Source organism: Nelusetta ayraudi, unplaced genomic scaffold (genome assembly GCF_046127955.1).
Source record: "Nelusetta ayraudi isolate G7.1 ecotype Tasmania unplaced genomic scaffold, CSIRO-AGI_Nayr_v1 ptg000135l, whole genome shotgun sequence".
Taxonomy (NCBI): domain Eukaryota; kingdom Metazoa; phylum Chordata; class Actinopteri; order Tetraodontiformes; family Monacanthidae; genus Nelusetta; species Nelusetta ayraudi.
This window is the reverse complement of record NW_027466185.1, coordinates 6,472,501-6,495,000: the sequence shown is the minus strand read 5'-3', so window position 1 is coordinate 6,495,000 and position 22,500 is coordinate 6,472,501. Positions and strand designations below refer to the sequence as shown.

The window sequence follows — 22,500 nt, the reverse complement described above, 5'->3', positions numbered from 1 at the left end:
CCGTGTATTATTAAACAAGAAGACAAAATGCTTTTACTTTGGAATCCCTTAAAAAAGGAAATGCTGCCTTCTGGTCGTGACTTTGACAGCCGCTGTCCAGACGGCCGTAGGGGGAGGAGGAGGAGGAGGAGGTAGAGGAGAGAGGGAGGGAGGCAGCAGCAGCAGCAGCAGCCAGGCAGGGACACACGGTAACCTGCTGGAGGACTCACATGGTCCTGCCGCAGCGGAACGCACACCACCCCGGCTCTCCCAATATCAAACTGAAAGAAACAAAGACCCAACCTCGGGCACTCCCTCGAGCTTCATTCTCCCTCAAAAAATTAATAAGCATTTATTTTTATTTTTGGTTTAAATTTCCCTTTCCCTCTCCCACTCCTCTTCCCCGCATCCTCCCATCCTCCCGGAGCGCCCCCCACTGTCGGTCGGACTCGTGGCCGGTGAAGCGGCGCCATGGCTCGGGAGAACGGAGACGCCGGCAGAGGAGAGACGTGGAAGAAGCAGGTGGACGACATCAAGAAGATCTTCGATTTTAAAGAAGTCCTCGGCACGTGAGTAGAAGCGCCTACAGTTAAACTCCCCCTCTCTCCCCGGCCGGCAGACTGATAGACAGGACACCTCCGCGGTGTCACGGTGAATAAGGCTCCCTCGGTGGACGCTCGCTGACTTTACGGTCACCTTAGCGCTCAAATTATAGGCAGTGTGTCACACGTTTCTGCGAACGCCTAAACTGCTTCTTCTTCTTCTTTTTTCTTTCTTTCTTTCTTTCTTTCTTTCTTTCTTTTTCTTTTTCTTTTCTTTTCTTTTTTTTTTTTAGCTTGAAAACACATGTAGCTAATCTCGCTCATCACACTGCTTTCAATTTCGTTGTCACACGACACATTTTTTGTTGTTGACTCACTTGTTGTTGTTTTTTTAATGTTCATTAAAGCTAGCAGAACCACACCTGGAGTGTTTACGACACCTCAACCTCAAAATGTTTGTTTACAGGTGTATATTCAGAAACATTCATTAAATATTATTCCTTGTGTTTATTCTATGCATCAGTTGCATCACCGCAACTCCACATATTTCACCAACTCGGGGCTGTATTATTTATACCCTCCATGGGAATCATTTCCTTCTCCAATGCCAGGACATATTTGCTCTGAACTCTATTACCACTGTCACATGGACATTTCTACTCAAGTGTAAATTGTGATATGATTTTCCTCTGATGACAACACTGCTGCTGTCACCTGCTGTTCCACAGGGATTTATGGCACCTTTACGGCGGTGATTTCAGTACTCTTGCGGTTATTACTGGTGGTGTGTCCCTCTGCATGTGATGTTTTACGCACGGCGGCTTTACGGCAGAACGTTTTATAATGACTGTGGCGCTCGTCACGCCTTGCTGGTTCATCTCTGTGGCAATACCCCCCGCTTTTTTTGATGATGGCAGCAAGGTCCCAGCATGCTGCGAGAATCTGACAGCTGTAAAACGAGTCCTGTGGCCTTTTTACATGCCAGCTCATGTCATGATAGACAATTTTACATTTTTATATCAGCACTGAACCCTGCTGAAGCAATTTTTGTCGTCTGTCTTTTTGCCATTTCCCCGGTTGCCTGTCGGCTGTTTTTCCTTCCCCGCTGTGAGGAGAGATCTGAGCCCGAGTGGTAGACAGCCGCAAGGCGGAATGCAGATTGGGATTAACTGTGCAGGGATTAGGAAAACGCCCCCTAAGTAGGCTGAAATTCCGTGCCGTTTCGTAATGTGACTGGTGGTGCGGGTGGGAGGGGTTTCTCCAAAACCACCTGAAGTCCTGGTGCACATCTGGGATGCAGAATTGTAATTTCCTAATGAATGATCTCTATCCGGCCATGTCGTAGACACACATTAACCCAGAGGCTGCTGACGGGGCCTTTGAACCGGACGCATCAGCAGAAAAGAGTGGAAAGGAGGAAATGGGAAGGTGAGGGGGGGGAACCAAACTTGCAGGATGGATGAAGAAAAAGAGAAGAGATGAAAGCAGTGACTCTAAAATAGACCAGAATGTGTTTTGATATGTTCACGCCGCAGCAGCCCGGATCCAAACAAGCAAAAAAAAAAAGAAAAAAGAAGAAAGACAAAAATGGGAATGCTGTCTAAATAATCCAGGGGATTGAGGCGAAGGAGTCTGCATTCGTGTTGCATTCAGGTGCAGCGGCGAGTGAGTGAGCGCCACTGCAGTGCTGGATGCTTCTGCGTCAGCGTTTTTCTTGGCTGCAGGAACTGTGATGTCATAGATGTGACACTGACACATCAGGTTTGGTCTCGGCGGAGCGCCGGGGCGCCTCCACTCCTGCCGCGTGCGCTAACGTGGACTTTGCATTGTGCCTCGCCAGGGGAAGACGAAGGCGCCACTAGAGCCGTTTTCCCGCTCACACGGTCGGCCTGGTTCATGTGTCCGTGCACGGTGGCAGGCGTGCGCTCGAGGTGTTGCTCGGTGTCTTATTACTCTCCGGCCCCCCACACGGCCTGTATTCAGTATGCGTCCTTGTTGCTCGCTGCTTAATAATTCAGCACCAGCAGGAGCGCGTGTTCATTTTTCATTTTGTGTGTGTGTCTGTGTGTGTATGTGTGTGTTTGGAGTGTGTAGCAAGTAGTCCGGGCCACAGCTCCCAGTGCGAAACCTCACGGTCAGAACAAGAGCAACAATAAAAAGAAAAAAGATGAAGCGTTGGGAGCCGATATGTGGAGCGCACTTTGGTTAATGTGGGCCCGTCAGCCGCACAGCACTTGCCAAAGTTTGGATCAGAGGTCGACTGATACTGTTTTTTCCACACCACCCTCATATGATGATGAAAGCTTGCGGCGCTCAGGAAAAAATAGCCGGATGAACAGACATCTTCTCGATTCCTGAATCGCTCAGTATCTAGATTTTTTTTTTTTAAATCTGCAAGAAAGCACTGAAGTATGAGTGTGATGGACATGAAAGACGTGGTGGCTAGGGATGAACGATTATGGAAAATAATCTAATCGCAATTTTTCCCCCCCCACCAATATTGCAATTGCGATTTAATTTGCGATTATTATTTTTCTATCTTTCTCTCTGTTCTTTTTTATAGGCTAGGCTAATGTTAAGATAAAAGCAAAATGAAGCATGAATTGATATGACAGACCCTTTATTTATCTATTTGTGTTTTTGCAAGACATTTTAATAGGGCTTAGAATGATTTTGTTTAAGTCCACAGCGTTAAAATCGCTATAAGGTGCAAACTTACGAGGCAGCGGTTCACTGCCAGCAAACACAACTCCGACTGTTGTGGTCCTTGGTGCTTCGGTAGTCGTTCTGCATTTTAAAATTTTTTTTTAATCTCTCCCGACACTGTTTTTGCTAAACTACGACCACCAGTTGGTGGCAACCAGGAAGACCTTTTCCTTGCGTGTCGCTCCGTCCGTCCAGCTCGTCACAGCATCGACTCCTCTCACTTCCTGCTTCGTGCCGCTCGCAAGTCACGTGACCGGAACTCGCGTCAATCAAATCGCAATCTTTGCAGTTAGAAAATCTTCTTCTATCGCGATATTATCACAAATACGATTGATCGTTCAGCCCTAGTGGTGGCCACACTTTGCACACACCTACAAGCAATTTGGAGTTGCCACTGACCCTAATGTGCATGTCCTTGGACTGTGGTAGGAAACGGGAGTGAACCCACGCAGTGAAAGGGGAACTGCAACCCGTGACCTTCGTGCTGTGGGACGACAAGACTGGATTGTGACAATGAAAATGTTTGACAGTTTTTTTTGTGCGATTTCTTTTTCCGTAAATATATTTCACCCAATCACAGCGTTGCCTTCCCTCTTCACCTGCTCTTCTCCAGCTGGATTACGAGTGATAATTCCAAAAGGAAAGGAACCTTTTCCGGCAGGTCGGCTTAAATCACCTCCGATTGTTGCCGTTCCCGTCCATCAGTTTGGTCCCGAGGTCGGCTTGCGGCTAAGCTAATTAATCAGCCCGAGGCCCAGCTTGGATTAGCCTCGTGTTTGAGGTCAATCAGTCGACGCAGCGGGTGCGGGAGGGACGTGCTCTCTTCCCTGCGGTGAGCCTTGCAGAGATAGAGAGAGGAGGGGGAAAAAAAAGAGGCCTGTGATGGCAAAATTGCATTGTGGGAATGTCCCCGTGCCATCTAGGCCACTCTGCCCTTAATTGATGCTCCACTTCCCGGCTGCTGGCTCCGTTCTCGTCACTGTTTCTGGAAGCGCGTCCGCGTCCAAACGGCCACGCACGCGTGTCTTGCCGTCGCCGCGTCGACTCTCAATGAAACTTGGAATTCTCCACTTTCGCGTGACCTTTTTTTACAAACGACAATAAGCGACCTCTCGGGAAGGGGGAAAGATGGAGAACAGAGCTTTGCATTTTTAAACCAACGATGAGTAAAAACAGTCGGTGAGACGCGTGGTTGCGACTCAGCGTGTGTCTGCTTGTGTGTGTGTGTTTGTGTGTACGTGTGCCCGAACAGCAATTTGGCCACGCTGGAATGAAATTTGGAATACTCACAGTATGTCGGCAGGCTTATCCTCTGTTCATCTGCCCATCTGTTCCACCCTCGTCTCCTTTGCCTGCCAGCTTCTCCTCCGCCGGGCCCCCCTCTCGTTGTTCCTCGGCTGCTCTGTTGTAGTTGTTGTTGTTGTTGTTGTAGTTGTAGTGGCTAGATAGTGTCGGCGCAGTTCCGGGGCCGCATGTCATGATTGTGACGATGTTACTGAGAAATTAAACAGTTACATGTTGTTTCAGGTGAAGAGTCGCGTTGGTCGTCTTCAGATTTCTCTCCACTGGTTTTGATTGTTGGCTTCTTCTTCAGGGGTGACCACGGCCAATCGCCCGCCTCCGTCTCACCCTCTGCCGACTCCACCCACTAACCCCACGTCCGCTTTCACTCCTCGGCCTTCTTCCTGCGGGCCTCCGCACATCTCACCTCAGTCTGGCCTCTCTGGCTTCACCTCAGAAACGACAAACATTTGACGTCCTCGTTGCCGATTCCCGCTGGCTCTCAAAGTCAAGCTCAGCATTTGAAATCTCAGCCCACCGTTCCTTTCATTCTCGCTGATGACTCTTTCCACACCTGTTCCCGACCAATCGTTGTTATCATAGCCCCCCAAAATAAAAGTACAGTCGACAAGGTTGCCAACGACTGTTATGAAGCAGGGAAAGAAATTTGATTATTTTTGATTTCTTTCTAAAAGAAGCCCTCTCAGTACCGCCCTCCTAGCTCAACCTGTCTTTTCCCCACAGCCTAGTGTTGTAGTCAAGAATGCAATAACCGAGACCACGGCATTATCAAGACTAGAGAATATCGAGACTGAGACAAGACCAAGACATCTGGGGTTTGAGACCAAGACAAGACCAAGACTTCATATATCAAAGAAAAACATATATATAAATTAATAACAAAACCAGTCCAGACCAGCATCTTTTGCAAATTCAATGTTGCTCTTTGATTGAGAACGGCAACATTTGTTTTCAGCAAGGTATCTTTTAATTATTTTATGAAATATTTTGCTGCTTTGCCAACTATTTTGAACCATTTTCAAAAAAACAACTTATAAAATTGAACAATAAATTAACTAGGAATCAGTGTTGCTGAGCCTTGACTGGTCTTGATCAAAAACCCAGAATCGGTCCAGACAAGACCCTGTAATATGCCTCCGAGTCTGAGACGAGACTGAGACCCTTGAAAAGTGGTCTGGAGTCCAAGACCAGGCCCGAGCACTACAACACTCCTGGGGTCCCGGTCTTGACGGTCTGCAGCAGCAGGGCCGAGCTTCCTCAGTTGTCATGGATATCACCCATTTGATGTGACCGGCGGCACTTCCAGGAAGAACAGCAGCCTGCCGAACCATAATCCATGGCAGCGGGGGAAACCCTTCCGCTGGTGGAGGCTGTAACTGGGTTTAATGGTTCCTGTCTCTCCTGTGCAGTTATTGCCATTGTTGCCACGTTTGTGATGACAATATGAAAGGCTGTCATATGAGAAGATTGAATTCTCAGAGATGACCAGCGACTGTGTCATTTCATTTTTGTAGTTTTTCATGAAAAAAAATTATTCTACACGCACTTTCAACTTTCGATACCGACATCATCTGTGCTTTCTTCATATATCCACACTCCTAGTGAGACCTTTTGATCATTTCTTCATCGTGCATTTATCACTGCATGGCCGGGCGAGGCGCCCAAACCGAACTCGGCCGGAACGGACCGTGTGGCGACGCACGGAGGCTTTTATTGGCCGAAGTGGACAGGCAGCATGACGCGATGACATAACAGGCGGAAGTGAGGGACACCCCAGCCGCAAGCCATTTGGCTGTTTGTGGAGACTGGAGAGACGTTGGAAGAGTTGCTCTGAGGCTGCAAATTTTTATATGATGTATATTCGCCACCATGAGTGCGGGAGAAAGCGGGTACAGAAAGAGGATAGATGGATAAAATAGAAGCAGTACTACTACTTTTTTTTTAAGCACTTTGAGCACTTCTACCTCGATGGAGTGCAATATTTGACGTGGTATTTCAAGAAGACAAATAACGTAGGCAGATAAAAGGCTGTAAGTGTGTAGTAGCTGTGGTAGTTCTTTTCCATCAAAGTTTAAATTACACTAATGAACAAAAGAAGGAATCAATGTAGAAATGGGTTCTAAGTTCTAATAGCTGCTGCTGCTGCTGCTGCGGCGTTTGCGTGCAACCGCTGGTGATGCTCTTCAACCACCTTGACACACATGGAGATTTACGAAGCAACACAACACTGTTGGCTTCTCATACCGGGGTGCAATACTCTGGAAAAAGTATTTTGCCAGATGTCAGCATTTTTTTTGCTTGGCTCTATGACAGCTGGGATTGGCTCCAGCAGTCCGTGACTCTGAGCTCGGGATGGAGCGGGTTTGGAAAATGGATGGATGTTTTTGCGGCTTTTAATGTGAAATCTTACGAAACAGCGGGTAGGGCCGGGCGGGTTTGGAAGGTGGAGTGGCATCTCTCCCTGTGCACAGACCGACACATGTGTCCAGAGCGCCGCGCAGTATTAATGATGGTAAACTTTAGGCCATTATCGGATCAGCGCTCTATTTTAAGCCCGTACCACACATCCAGCTTATAATGGCCCCTGGAGCTGAGCAGCTCGTGGAACCTCCGTCGTCGCTTGCCAGCGGCCGACAGCTGCACGGCAGGTCGCACGGCTTGGCGCCGTTAGAAAAAGTTCAGATTTAAAAAAAACAACAAAAAACCAACCTGAATCAAACGTCGTGTAATTTGACATTTATAGTTCTCCGCTGACGTGAGAAAAAAAGACGCTGCCATTTCACGCACGTACCCCCCCACGAGAAATAACCCTGATATTTCTGACGCATCAGAAACATTTTACATTTGCCAGGTTTGTGTGGGGCAGCTCGCCCCGGCACCACACTGTGACTCAGTTCTTATTCTTTTATTCTTTCTCATCATGCCTTAAAGGGAAAAAAATGATGAAAAAAAAAAAAACTTTCTGTTTTTTCTACAGATTATTTTTCTTTCTTTTTTTGGGTCTGTGTTGCTGCATGAAAGTGGTTCGTAAAGTCACCACAGGTGGAAAATGCTGAAATGTTTCAGTTGAATGACAGCTTGAAATGAAAGGGCACCATGATAACAGTTAAGTCGTCTTTGGAAGTTTCTAAGTTTTGTTACAACTCGCAGAGAGTTGACACACATGGAGCTTTACGACGCATTTTTCCAAAGACACCGCACTTTCGCTGCATAAATCTCAGATTTACGCGCAAAATATGCGAGGTTTGCGTCATTTTATAATCCCCGCATTTTTTGTGTTTACTTCACTCAAGCGCAACCATTTTCCTCCCGTTCCTTTGAGAATGTTATTAAAAAAGCGAAGAAGAAGACGACGAAAAACAAGACGAAGAAGAAAAACAAGACGAAGAAGAAAAACAACAACCAATCAAAACCTCAAAGCCTTGGTCTTCCGTTACCACAGCCAACGAGTCCACAGTGGAGCATTTGAGAGGGAGGAGATGGCAGGGCTGGGGCAGGAGGAAGAGGAGGAGGAAAAATTGGCTCATGTTAGAGGTTAAGAGGCTAACATTGTCATTTTGTTGGAAGATTACACTTTTGGTACAGTCATAAGTACTGTGAGTTCCACTTTGCAATAGTTTACACTTATTTCAGCAGAGGTTTTCTGTTGAAATACAAAGTACATTTTTATTTTGTTGTTTCAATTTATTGTTTGCCCCCTTGTTTTGTAAGTATGAGACATCTCGAAGGTCTGAAATAAAAGATGAGAACTTGCAAATTTCCGCAATTTCATTGCATAAAATAGCAGCAATACCCCACATATTTTATTGCATTTTTTTAGAAAACGTGCCACATAGTCAAGGATTTTTGCCCGCAACAATCACAAAAGATCCCCGCATTTTTCTGGAAGGACTGAAAAAGACACATTAAAGCTCTAAAGAAGTGAGATTTCATCACCCTTAGGAAAAAAACATCAACAACGTGTATTGAGAATAATCTTACCTGCGAAATCTCGATAGAAGCAGCCAAACAGACACAACAAAGAAACGCCCTCAGTCAAGCGAGGCGCGACAGTGATTATGTTGAGCGTCGCACTCGGTCTCTCATCCTGGTTCCGGATCAATTGACTGATTCATTCCCAGTACCGCGGAAGCCGCCTGGAGGTAGAACGACACAAAGTGACTCCGCAGTGCGTGCAAGACCTCCGTAAACAGCTGTTAATGAAGAAATAAATTAATCAATTAATTACTGAAACTGACATCCAGTGGAGGACAAGTGTGACAGCACACTGTACTGTACTGTAACTGCACTATAATTGCACAAAACTACCACCTGTTTACATCTGCAGTGTCACTCTTCTTTTTTTGTGTTTGCATTGCCCACTTCATTCAATGTTGCCTGTTTGTTGCATTTTGTTGATTTATTGTCTATATATTCTCTCTCTTTTTTTTTTTTTAATTCATTTCATGAGAGCAGAGAAACGGTATTTCGACTTTGTCTGTGTGTCCTGTACATTTTGAGAAGTGGACAATAAAATGAACTGTGAACCTTGAACCCAACACGTTTATTCTGCTTCTCGGGGTTTTAGCGGCAGCATTCGACCGCTAGCGCATCCTCCCGAGCGGAAGGCGAGTCGCGGAAGCGGATTAGCGTATTTCAGCCACCGTGAGTAAAAACCTAAAACAAAAACGTACAGAAAACTCCCCCCGAAGCAGAGGTGCCGGGTGGGGGGCAAACAAGTCACACAGAGAAATTGTGTAGCAATGAGGATGGGGAGTCAGGAAGGCGGCTAACGAGCCTCAGGGGTTGTCGGCGGTGGGGTGGGGAGGGGTCTGGCCTCGAGGCCCACCCGTGGTTAGGAGAGGAGGGGGTGTGGGGGTGTGGGGGTGGGGTTTGACGGGAAAGGGGGCCACGGCAGAAACAAAATGTCTTCTTTTTTTTGCCATCTGCCGTCCCCGTCGGAAGAAAAACAACCCCAGAAAACCGCAAACCCAACGTTGGGACGGTGTGTTATCCCCCGACCTGAGAAATCCGACTGGCGGCTTTGAGAAAGTGAGAGTGAGAGAGTGAGAGAGAGAGGGAGAGAGAGAGAGAGAGAGCGAGAGAGCGAGATGCTACGAATCCAGAATGAATCATCGTTGGCGGGCCGCCTCAGTCCGGCTCCGTCCATCTCTGGCGTCGCTCGCTGGGACTTGGAGACGAGCGTCAGAGTGGAGGAGACAGACGACTCCAACCACTTTGGGCGTGGTGGACGTGGCCGTTGGTGTTTTATTCTTGTTTTTTTGTTTTTTTCTTGCCTTTGCGCATTGCCCGTCGCGTCGCGGGTGGACTTGGTCGTGCTCACCTTCAACCTATTTCTAATTCAGTCGCAGCCAGAACTTCCCTACCCAGTCAGGGTGACGACTGGAGCATGGAACACCTTCTTTTAGCTGCCGGGCACTAAACTTCACAGGAGTCTCAGTCTGTCTCTGTCTCTCTCTCACACACACACACACACACACACACACACACACACACACAGTGAGAGTCATCTGCACCTCGGAGGCTTTTTCTGTATTATAGCAGACCTACTTTCACAGAGTCCCATAACTGTACTCGAATGGGTTTGTGCGCGCACGCACGCGGGTGCGCGGCCGCCAGTGTGTTTATCTGCCGCAGCTTGGCCCCAGTTACGCTGCTCGGCTCGTCCTTGAGAAGATTGCAATGCTGCACACGCCAGTGTGCTAGCTAACGCAAACATTCATGCAAAAAAAAAAAAAAAAAGCCTCATATTTGCACATACGCAGCCTCGGTTAATCAGCTTCCAAGAAGTGTGTGTGTGTGTGTGTGTGTGTGTGTGTGTGGGGGGGGGGGGGGGGGGGTCGGGGTGGGGGGGTGGTTGTTGGGGTTTGGGGAGGGTGGTTGGGTGGTTGGTCAGGCGCATGCATGAAATTGCAAAAACAAACAAAAAAAAAATGCATCACCCTTAGGCCCAGTTGGATCTGTTTGTGTGCGTCAGCGCGTCTCGTTCCAGCGATGCCGGTGACGCCGCAGAAGCCCTTCTGCCATGTTATGATTTGTCTGGGAGACACCTGGAATGCACGCATGTTGACACACTCACACACACACGGATTGTGTGGCGAGTGGTGACGCATAACCCTTTCATTTTATTTCCTCTCGTATTTTGTTACTTTAAATCCTTGGTTTGCTCGGCGATGCACAGCGGCAGGCGGCAGGCCTCAAGGCCAGCAGCCGGGACGCGGTGTTCATCACACGTATTGATCGGCTTAGCGCACGCAGAGATTGAGCGCGGGTCGGCCACTTCAGGGCCAACGCAGCCCGTTGGGATGGAGAGAGAGATGCTGCCTGCGTTTGATAATCGACTCCCCGCGTCAGCGACCTCACCGTGCGGGTTGGGTATCTGAGAGTGGAATGAGTTTGTGACAAAACTGCAGCAAAGTACGCCCTAAAAAAAACACAACAAAAACAAAAGATAGGTTAAGAGAAAGATTTGAGAAGCAGACCCGTCCAGAACAGCGTCTTAAAAACAGTGTTAGCTGTATCAACAACTATTTGTGAGATCAGGAGGATCTGCGGCACCGCTTCTCTGGATTGTGCTTTAAAAGCATGAATGTGGCCAAAACAAAAATGCTTTTAGAATTGGAGACAAAATGAAAATTTCTTACAAAAAGTAACTAACTACTCGTGATAATTTGATAGCAAACATGCACGACATGCTTCTGCCGCATGCGTCAGAAAAACCTGTGCAGTGTTCGGCTCTGCTCTGCTCATCGCAAATACTTTCTATCTGGTTTTACTGCCTGAAATCTCAATTCATCCTGGTGGCCTGGCCTGGCCTTCCTGTTATTTACCACCTTTTTTGGGGGGGTTTTATGGCCGGTTGGCCGCCGACACGATGATTAAAAGGCACCGAGACACAGACAGAGATTGTAAACGCACCTGCTATATCGTTTCTTTTTTTTTTATATCACTTCATGTACTTCTCCCAGATTGCGCTCACGTGTAAGTTACTGCTCGGGTAACCCCCCCCCCACACACACACACACACCCTACCCCCCTCTTCTCCAGCAGGCTTTCTGCTGGCAAAGCAAGCGCACGGCGATGACAGATTGGAGGGAGGACGGGTTAGGAAGGGGGGGGGGGCAAGTAAGAGCTCGTCAGCATGTTTGAGTGTTTGTTGTCAACACTGTTTGCTTCATGTCTGGCTAGTAAAAAAAAAGAAACAGAAAAAAGAAAAAAAGGGCACAGCACCTGCGACACGTCGTCTCGAACTGTGTTTATTTATTTATTTTTAACAAGCGTCCTGTTTGCGTCAAGCTTTTTTATTTTATTTTCCATTTTATTTTTAAGCATCATTGAGAAGTCATTTTGCAACCACGTCCTAACTTGTTTTGGAGTTTCTGTTTTAAACGACAACAAAAACATCCTTTTGGAAGACAGCCTAACTTTTTGCATGATGTTCGCGTTATATCGCGGTGGTTTTGCCATTAGTTTGCTTTAAAGTTAGTTCCTGATCAGTAACCAGCAGTGATTTATTTAAATTTTATAGAAAGTGTGGCCGGAAGTTTTGCTTCGTTGACAGTTTGTGCGGTACCGTTGACATTGTTGCAACAAAGTTCCATACTGTTTTGTGATTGTTTTTTTTGTTTTTTTTAATTTAAGGTATTTTATTTTGAAATCCACCCAGGTTCTTTTCCCAAATATGTCTATGGAGAAGCTGGAAGATGAAGAACCCGCTCTATTTGTGCCTTGATGGGAGATACTATAAGATTAGAGACCTTTATTAGTGCCACATTGAGGAGATTTGCATAATTGCACCAACAATATTGTGCAAAAGAAAAATATTTATACATTTATAGAGTAAGAAAGGAAAAAACAAGACATTTACATCATATGCAGCTGCATATGCATATACAGCTGATTATTTTACAAGTTATGTACATAATATTGAAATTGATATTGAAATTGCGTTGCAATTTGATCTGCCTCGTATTGATTTTTCTCTGTGTGTCGGATGGGTTAATTCCAACATATTTACCCCCCAAAAACCTGGAAGGGGCCGCTCTGTGAAAACATCGTCTTTCATGACTGCGGTGCAAAAAAAAAAAAAAAAAAGGTATCGGGGACGGTTGGTGTCGTCGGGCGCTGTAGGTCATACGCTATCTCTTCTTTGCAGGTTTCAAACCCCACTGCTTTTATCATGTACATTATCACTGCCTTTGACTGGTGGTCCCACCGTGTGTGTGTGCGCCCCCCCCCCTCCTCCACGGTGTGTTGCCTTACTCGCGGAGCAATAAAGGCAGATCAAACTGACTGTGACGTTGAGCACCGCTGCGCTTATATGTTGCCCTGTGAATGCAAAGTGCATTACTGAGCTGATGCTGCACCGCTGGCTGTTTCAACACGCCGAGACAGTGGAAGGAAAGGCTGAGTGCCTTCATATTTACTCTTCATCCTACCTTAAAAATTGGAGGACCTGATTGGAAATAAAATCAGAATTGGACTGTGGTGGTAGTAGTACTAGTGGTAGAAGTAGTAGTTTTTGGTGCTGCTGTAGTCGTAGTAGTAGTAGTTTTGTTGCTGTTGTTGTTGTTGTTGTTGTTGTTGTTGTTGTAGTAGTAGTAGTAGAAATAGTAAAATAGTAGTAGTAGTAGTACTGTACTACTGTACTGTACTGTAGTACACTAGTATTACAGTACTAGTGTAGAAGTAGTACTGTTGTACTAGTAGTACAACAGTACTAGTACTACTAGTACTAGTACAACTAGTACTGTTGTAATAGTACTAGTAGTTGTAGTACTGGAAGCTGTTGCTGTAACAATAGTAGTACTAGTAGTTGTTGCTGATGTCGTAATCGTAGTGGTAGTAATAATACTAAGTAGCTGTTGCTATTCTAGGCGTAGTATTAGTAGTAGCAGTTTTTGGAGTAATAGTAATAGTAGTAGTAGTAGTTGTAGAAGTAGTAGGGGTGGGATTAGGTCAATTTCGCCTTCTTGTTGCGCCGTTATGAACAAGCCTTTCGTTGTCCATTGTTGCTTCCTTTTCTCTTTTTTATATTGAAATAGAAAACAACAAGGCTTTTTTCAACCTCCTCCCACGTTTCATTCCCGCTTAGGCTGAATCCCACCTGTTAAAACACCCTGATTAAAAGGCAAAACAGCAAAAAAAAAAAAAAAAAAGGCCAAGAAGACAGGCAGCAGCTCACCGTGTGGTGCGCTTTCTTGCACATCCGGACATCGGCAACAAGAAGACGCCCCCTCCTCCCCCTTCCTCCTCTTCCTCCTCTTCCTCGCGACGTAAACTAATGACTGTCCTCAGTGACTCTGCTCCCCTGGACCACACGGGGCTAATTCCCCCCCGCCACCCCTGTGAGGTGCCATGTCGCCGTGTAGCTCGTCGTCATTTATCAGCTTCTTTTTCCTCCATCTCCACGTGCTCCACGTGCACGCTCCCTCTTTGCGCACGGCCCTGTTGTGTTGCTGAGGCGGCCTTTAATAATAAGGGACACTCATTGTTCCCCGGCGCAATTCCCCCGTCACCTGGTCACGACGGCAAAATCCTGACATTCAAATTGATCTCGCGCGCGCACGGGCTGGTTCGCACGTGCATTGATTCTGAGGATGGCGCGCACTCCGACGCGCGGATCGGTGATTAATGTAAACAGAAGGGAAGCCTCCTGACATCCCAGGAGAGGTCAGGGCCGTTGCCATGGCAAGGTCGTTCCTCATCATCCCGTTTTTTTTTTTTTGTTGGTGTTTTTTTCTCCTCCTCCTACTCTGCCCGTCTACGCGCGGCCATCCAGCCACGTCTCCCCCTTCCCTGTGTTTGTGTTCTCTCACGCTTCCATCCTTCAAAACGAAGCGAGCTGAATGAACCCGGAAGCTCAGGCACTGGAAGCTCACGGAAAGCCGTCAGATCGAGAATGCAGATAGTGCCGCATCACTCGGCAAACTGGACAGATGATATCAGCGGACAGGACCAGGTGATGTTTCAATTGTAGCTCCCTGCCTCCTTCCCAAAACAAACAAACAAACAAACAAAAAAGAGTGTCTCTGTTGATTGGACCACTGGGCCAGTGTGAGGTTTGCGCTACAGCTGCCTTTGATGAGCATCAGTGACAGTGACCAAACAAAGTTTTTAGTATGATAACTTCATAAGCCCTGAAGCAGAAATGACATTTTTTAATGCTAAAAATGAAATTGCTACTGTTATTATCCATCACTTCAAATGTAGTCTTATAATTGTATTTGCTTTACTTTTACTGGTTGGATGTTAAGTTTGATTCATTTCTGACTTTTCCAAAGCAGGCTGTTAAACCAACTCACATTCATGTTTGAAAAGTTTTGTTTTTTCAAAAAAAACTAATTGCCAAATAAATAACAACATATTTTAGATTCAAACAAGTTTTTGAAAGATTTCTACTTTTTTATCACAAGCAGTCTAATAACAGTTTCCTAGTTTGCTCGTTGTAAAGCTTGCAAATACAAGCTTAGAAAGCGCATGAAAATAAAACCAGCTCACATCCACCCATCTCAATATGAAGAAAGGCTGATTTGGGGGAGTTTCCTTCAGCTTCTCCTCCAGACTATCTGCCATAGTTTTCTCTCATCCATTGAGAAAGTCGTGGAAAACAAAACAAGCGGTCGCCCCGGCAACGCACACCTCGGCAAATTGAGACTAGCGGGCGGGAGGCGGTCGGGGGGGTTTCGCAGGTATTAGACTCAGCTGGCCGAGCAGCATTAGGAAGCATCTCGAGCTAATCGTAGCCCTGCGTGCTTTGGCGCTCTGGCTCCTTGTTGTGTTTTTTTTCCCCCTGTTAATGATTCATTTTTGTCCTGTGGCGGGCCTCGCCTTGCACGCGCCATCTGTCGCGGCCGTACGTGCGACTGGTTGGAAGGCGCAACGTCTTTCTTGAGCTCCTCGCTTTCTCCTTTGTGGAGAGAGTGCCGTCTCTTCTTCCACCCCTCCTCTTTTTCTCCACTGTCACAGACACATTGAGAATAAGCTCTATAATTGGCACTTAATTGCTGCCGTGGCAACAGCAGCTATTTAGGCCTACGCGCTCTTCAACAAAGGCGCACGGTGTGCGCGCCTGCAAATAAAATAAAATAAATAGATAAATTAAAAAGAAGAGGAAGACGCGCAAGGAAGAGGGACTGTGAGCTTCACTCACTTTCTCCCTTTCTCTCTCATGAAATGTTTATACTTCTTTTGCACTCAAAGAGGTTTTTTTTTCTTTAATTTATTTTACCTACTCCTCCTCCCCTCTTTTCCTCGCAACGACATTCCTGTATTTATGCTCCACTGCGTTTACACCACAGCTTTAATAGAAAAAAAGAGATGAAAAAATCCCTACCCATCATGCCTTGCCTCCCTGTTGCCATAGTGATTTAAAATCAGCAGGTTTTCCTCCTGCAAGTCGGGTTGGAAAAAACAAAACAAAACAAAAAAACCCAACCTGCAACAGGTCCAGAGATAATTCCTCGGGGGACGATGGAACATTTGAAGGATCGGGAGGGGGACTTCAGTGCAGCAAATGGGCAGTTTGGTGCACGGCCGGCTGTACTGCACTGCCATAAAAGCAATATCGTGAATATTCTGTACGCGCTTTTAGACCGATCCAAACAAGTGAAACAGAGCAGCTTGATAGCGCTATGTGATGCCAGACTTATCTTTTTTTTGTACCCTTTTGGGTTTTGGCCTGAAGTTAATGAGGTGGCCTGATGGCTTCATTTAAGTCAAAAACAAACAAATACATTTACAAATGAATATAACCAAGACATCCTTTGCAAGGTCCCGTAATTTGTTCTTTTTTTTTTTTTCAATTATCTTTTCATTTATTTTTAACATTTCAATAACACGTCCAACAAACGGGGAAATGAGGGAAAAAGAGACAAGCAAACAAAACAAAAACAAAACAAACTAAACGTGTCTGTGTTTTATAGAAGGTCCATTAAGGACAAACACAGGGCCGCTAATCTCGTAGCAGGTGGGAGGAATATTCATTAATGAAACATTGGGGGGACAAACTCATCCCATAATAATATCAAATGTTTTCCAAGTTTCCAAGTTTTTTTTCTTCTTTCTACCATGGTAACGAATCTGGGTCACACTGACCCCACCACCTGCCTGACAACTCAACTGACACAAAACGTTTTTTTCTTTCTGTTCGTTTCATTAATTCTGAGTCCACCTTATCATTGTCATTATCTCTTTTTTTTTTTTTTTTCTTTTTCTTTTGTTAATTCTCTCACCAACCTTCTCATGAATGCCAGCGCGCGTTTGCTAATGCGACCTGCCTTCTCGCAGGCACGAAGACGGTTCCAGCGGCTCACTTTGTATTCAGAGCAGATGGAATCAATGGTGCGCTTCTCAGCGATGACGACAATCCGTGCTGGAATAATTGCCCTCGTCCGCGCTCTGTCATTGTAAGGCCTCTTGTCGCCTGCGCCCGCGAGTGTGCGTGTGAGTCTGTGTGTGTCACTCAGATTCACACAAGGCACTTCTGCTTTCGATTACACTGCTAATTATCAACGGCGCCGGAGCAAAACTCACCAGGCTTCTGACTACGCTGACAACATCTGCGTGTGTGTGCCACTTGAATGTAAAACCTGCAAAATTGTCCGTTAAGTCCATGTTTTTCCATGTGAAGGGCTGTAGCTGGCACATTGACATTGTGGAGCACCTTGTTAGCCGGAACTGCTTAATTAATATAACTGCTGTGTGCCATTCATAACGTGTCAGCTCAGTCTCAATTTGTGTCACGGCCGCCGCGATTGAGTCACCAGGAGGCCCGTAAATGTGTAAACTGGGTCATACAGGACCCAATGTGGTCAAAACAATGTAACAATGTACTGCAAATGTTGGTTTTGCATCAAGAAATTGATTTGTTGAGTAACAGGTGAGCACATGATGAGCCACTGATAGAGCAGCTTCAAAAAGCAGCTCCATGTTGTGAGATAGTAGGGATCATTTCAAAGACTTCCTAGAACCATCAGCGGGACAAAATAAGGTCCTTTATTTTATCAGTGTGTGTAACAATGAGCCTGTGGTCACATATGGTGCTTTGCCCAATAAAGGCCCATCTAGAGAGGAATTCCCACTGGTCGCTGATGCTCGCGCGTCGCTTCACAGACCCTTCCAGATGAAGCGAGCGCACGGAAAACACTCAGCCCAGACGCCAGCAGAATTTTGAAAGTCGTAGCTTGCCCTAGAATGCAGCTGTGTCAGCTCTTCAGCCTGTTTTAGCTAATTCTGTTGGCATTGCTCATCCGTGGAAAGGCAACACCATCCCAGAAAATGTATATTTTGGAAAAAAAACGAACGAGAATTTGGAAAAACCATATCAAATAAGGTTACTCGTGTTTTTCATTTATCATAGGCGTGAATTGACGGGTGTTGTTTATCATACTATCAACATGTTCGACGGAATGCTTGCTTCTCCTTCGGAAGGTCACGCCCATGGAGTTTGCGTGACATGTTTTTATCAGCATTGAAACGTGTTCAGGTATGATAAATATTGTCTCTGAAGTCACATCTGTGACAAACCATGCAAAATATAAGTAATCTTATTAGAAAATAAGGCATAATGAATCGCACACAACTATTAAAGTACATTAAATGTTGACTATAACTAGAGCTACAATAACTAAAACCTGTTCACCAATGAATAACTGGTACCTGAGGTAGAAAGCTACAGCAAAAACAAACTAAACAGTGCAAAATGTCAGCAATCAGCTGAAGTAGAGCTGAAAGATTAATTGATTAATCGAAACAATTTATTCAATCACAATTTCCCTGAATCTTAGCACAGCTTCCTTAATTGTCGTGGTTGTAGTTGGTCGTCAATCTTTAAGACGTCTTTTTCACTTTTATCCCCATTTTAACCGATTCCTAACAAATAATCGATAGCTGCAGCTCTGAGGTGTCTTCTTCTTGTTCGGCCTCAGCGAAAACAATGGCTCAGTTCATTTCAAGAGTAACACACGTGCGGCAGCAGCGGCTGCTGTCAACCCCCCGCGTTAAGTGTGTCACTGTCACCTTGTCAGTCTATTCTAGTCCCTCTATTCATATCCGTGTCCTCTAGTGTGGGAGTTATGCGCAACGCGAGGCAGACTGTTGTTTTGCCGTCGGGCATGTGCTTAACAAGAAACACACACGTACGCCGCTCTGACGGAGCCGGTGGAACTCCACTGACACTACAGCGCTACAGGTGCACACAGCAACAAACGCAATCATGCAAATATGCACAGCCGTTTGCGAGCTAAGCTGCCAGATGTCGTCCAAACCTCCGCAATGGTGTTAAGCGATTAATCAGATTGCATTGTTAATTACGAGTTTTGGCTCGCTGCGATCTTAAAGACGAGTCGTGGCGTGCATGTTAGCGCGCTAGCGTGACGGGACACCATCCAGAATGGCTGCGGGGGTTCCCGCCGGATGCGTGCACATCCCTGGAACAGCTGCACCACCCGAGCCCACTCATAACCAGACCAGCTGGAGTCATGAGATGCTGAGGTCACAGGGTGATTAAAGGGTTCAAACTACGATCGCATGATGTAACGCGATGGCGTCAACAGTAACATTACCACAAGTCCAAAATTTGTTTGTTTGTGAGTAGAATTACTGTAGAGATTTTTTGACGTGCTTCAGTCTTAAAGGTTATGTGTGTAATATATGGAGATTTTTAAGAAGAAACGGCGACATCAAGTTGTTGTATTTTAGCTTGTAGCGCCTCTTTCCCTTAAGTCCCTGTAGGGACTCAGTACCTTCCGTCTCCTGAGTTTGCCAGTGAACTACGGTGGCCTATGAGCACAAACCTGGATACCTCGTCCACCTTCTTCTTTTTGGTTTATTTGAGGATACAAGTAGTCACCCAAAATATGAAACACGCTGCCAGGCGGACTGGATTGTCCATACCGGGCTTCCTTAGAAATATGGCGGTGCAAGCTGGCAGCTAACTGGGAGCAAGACCCTTGCTATGAGTATGTTCTGACATATATATATATATATATATATATATACATATATATATATATATATATATATATATATATATATATGTATATATATACATATGTATATATATATATATATATATATATGTATATATATATATATATATATATATATATATATACATATATATATATATATATATATACATATGAGACCGTTCTAACGCTAGGAAAAGCAAATTACCTTTAATTGTACCTTGAGTATACTTTTATTTATGTATTTAAAGGTTGTATGTTAAGCTTTTACCAAAGTACTAATCATAAATTCATCCAAATTTTACACACTAGACAACCACTGAATTAATCTTTGTTAAGCTTTCTTTAATCTTCATTCTCTTTATATTGGATAATAATTTCTCAGTTCAGCGTGGCTACGTTTAGATTTCTCAATAATCTCTCTTACAGTCGTAATTCTCACATGATGCTCGGGATTTTTCTCCCCCCCATAATCGTCTTGTCCTGTTTCCTGTCGAAGTGTGCCGTTTAAGTGGCGGCAAATTACACTTTGCACACTCTCCAAAACCCAACGTCGCTTCCATTCACAAGCACGCGCTCCCCTCGCTTTCTATTCACACTCCCACCACAACCACCACCACCCTCCCCCTCATCTCGCTGCAGAGCTCCCCCGCACCTCTCTCCTTTACTTTCTACTTTCCGCAGTACACATGTCAGCGCGTCCTTGGGATAAGATGCCGGACCCCCAATTTTGCTCCAGATGCTGCGTCATCAAGAGTGCGAGCGCCTGCCTGAATGGTGGCTGCTTTTCTGTTGAGCAGATGGTGCCCCGGCAATGTAATCACCGCCGCCAGTGAGTGAGTGAACGGTGCGTGTGTAAATGGGTGACGCAGTGCGCAGGCATTGTGAGTGATTAAAATAAAGTGGTTCCTGGAATTCTATCAAATGTGGTGAGAGGAGGAATAAAAAAGAACAATGCATATATCTTGTTTTCCCTTTCACAAATCCGAGTTTGTGGTCAGTTGAGACTGCAAATTATTTAGGTTCTGTTTTTCTTTGTTGCTCATCAACCTGCTTAAAGAGCCTGTTTGGAAAGTCGAATAACCAAACCTCGGATGTTGTGTTACAAGTCCAGTCAGGGATGAGCAGCTTGAGGTTTATCCTCTCGGTGTTGGGAAACAACACTGGACTCGGAATCATCGCCCTGTGACGATCTGCAGTGAGACGAATCAACATCTTTCCCACTGGGGAAAGCCTGCAGTGCCATTCTTTGTTTTGCTTTTGATCCACCCCCAAAAAATGCCATCCAGCTCTGAGAAAAGCAGCCACTCCTGCGGGATCCTGGCTAATCTCTCTAAAAGCAGCCATTATTCTTTTAAACTCGTCGTCAATTCATCTTCTCCTGTGGCTTTCAGGGGCGGCCTGCGGCGGCGGCGGCTTCCTGTTTGTGTCGCAGCTAAAACTGATTCCATTTGAGATACGCCGACGGCCCGAAATCACTTCAGAGCGGAGCTCGTAAAAATGGATGTGTGTAGATTCCAGAAGTGACGCTGTGCCGTGGCATTAATCGCTTTTGTTTGGGAGCAGATTTTCTAACCCTACATTTTATCTGTTTTACATTTTATCTGTTGCAGCCGTACAACATCCATCACATGCACATTGCATGCTTTTCCACAAAACCGTGAAACCCACGAACCTTGAACTGCTGAGCTGAGCGAGCAACTGCGATCACAGTTGTGATCGCAGTTGCTCGCAGAGCAGTCGGAGCCTTGTTTTTTTATACGGCGTACGTTTTCTTTTTTTTTTTTTTTTTTACACATCCTTCGTTTTTAACGCCTCGCGTTTTGTTATTCAGGCCCCTCACGTTCGAGTCAGACCTCGTGGCTTCGATTTAGCAAAGCAAAGCGCGGACTGCATTATTTAGCGTTTGTTTCGCACGTCCATTGTCAATTATCGCAACATGTTTTCACACGTCCAACTGAAATGTGCAATTTTGTTTTTCATAAAAAGACACAATAGAAAATGCAGCTGCAAACTGCCCACCTGTGAAGAAAACTGCAGCTGTGAAAACCAGATCGGGGAAAAAAAACAATAAAAAAAAAACACCATGTGCTGATTTTTAAACTGCTCCAGTCTGGTATTGGATCCATGGCTTCTTTCAGTTACGCAGTTTGGAACCCAGATGTCTATCACTTTGCCAGAGAACGTTTTAAATTCAATTTCAGACATCGGGGAGGAGCTCAAACAAACTGCAGTTCAGGAGCGTTTGCAACGAGTGGCATTTTATCCTGGCAGAACCTTTTTAAAAGTCTTGTGACCTTTTAATTCAGCCGAGACGTTAATTTAGTTGCAATGGCTTGTTACAGCTAACGGGTTACTGACTTCTTGTTGTGCCGCTGCTGTTGTTGTTGTGTGCGCGCATGTCTGGGCTTCCTCGCTGATTGAAGCGAGCCCGTTGGCGGCTCCGCCTCGGTCACCAGGGGCAACGGGGGGCTGCGAGAAACGCTTGTCGGCGTTAAAAGATGTTCGAGGCGCAAGACGAAGAGAAGCGTCGGAGGAGAGGAGGTGCAGAGGGCGAGAAGAAGGGCTGAGAGGTCCGCTGAGAGGTGTGAGAGAAACAGACGAGAGCGGGCCGCCATGCAGAAGAGGCGATGCCCGCTCTCACCAACGCTGCGCCGGTAGCCCGCCCTCGCCGCAGATGCGGGCGCTCGAGGCTCTTTCACATATATGCGATAAAGGGCCCATTGACAGCGAGGCCATGAATGGAGACGTGAAATTAATCCCCGCTAGCAGTTGAGTGAGATGAGGGGATGGGGTGGGGTGAGGAGGGGTGGGGAGTGGAGAGGCAATTTATTTATGAATGAAGTCCCGACTGATTGAAACACGAGGCCCGGACAGATGTTAGCGCGAACGCTTCGAACCAGATAGAACCGCAGCGCGAAGAGCGCGTTGAAAATGAAAAATATGTTCATGCGTAAAAAGCCTCACCATGGATATCGAGAGGCGTCGGAGAGGTTCCACGG

General features: G+C 45.9%; 1 protein-coding gene across 1 annotated transcript in view; it reads left to right on the top strand.

The window, feature by feature from the left end:
- The window catches only part of camk1da (calcium/calmodulin-dependent protein kinase 1Da), a 51,541-nt gene that overhangs the window by 2,201 nt on the left and 26,840 nt on the right, over nucleotides 1-22,500 (top strand). Inside the window, exon 2 of the mRNA XM_076012136.1 lies at nucleotides 1-548. This exon is cut by the window's left edge and continues 1,958 nt beyond it. Coding sequence (XP_075868251.1) covers nucleotides 451-548 — 98 coding nt within the window. The 5' untranslated portion in view covers nucleotides 1-450. The remainder of the gene's footprint in view (nucleotides 549-22,500) is intronic.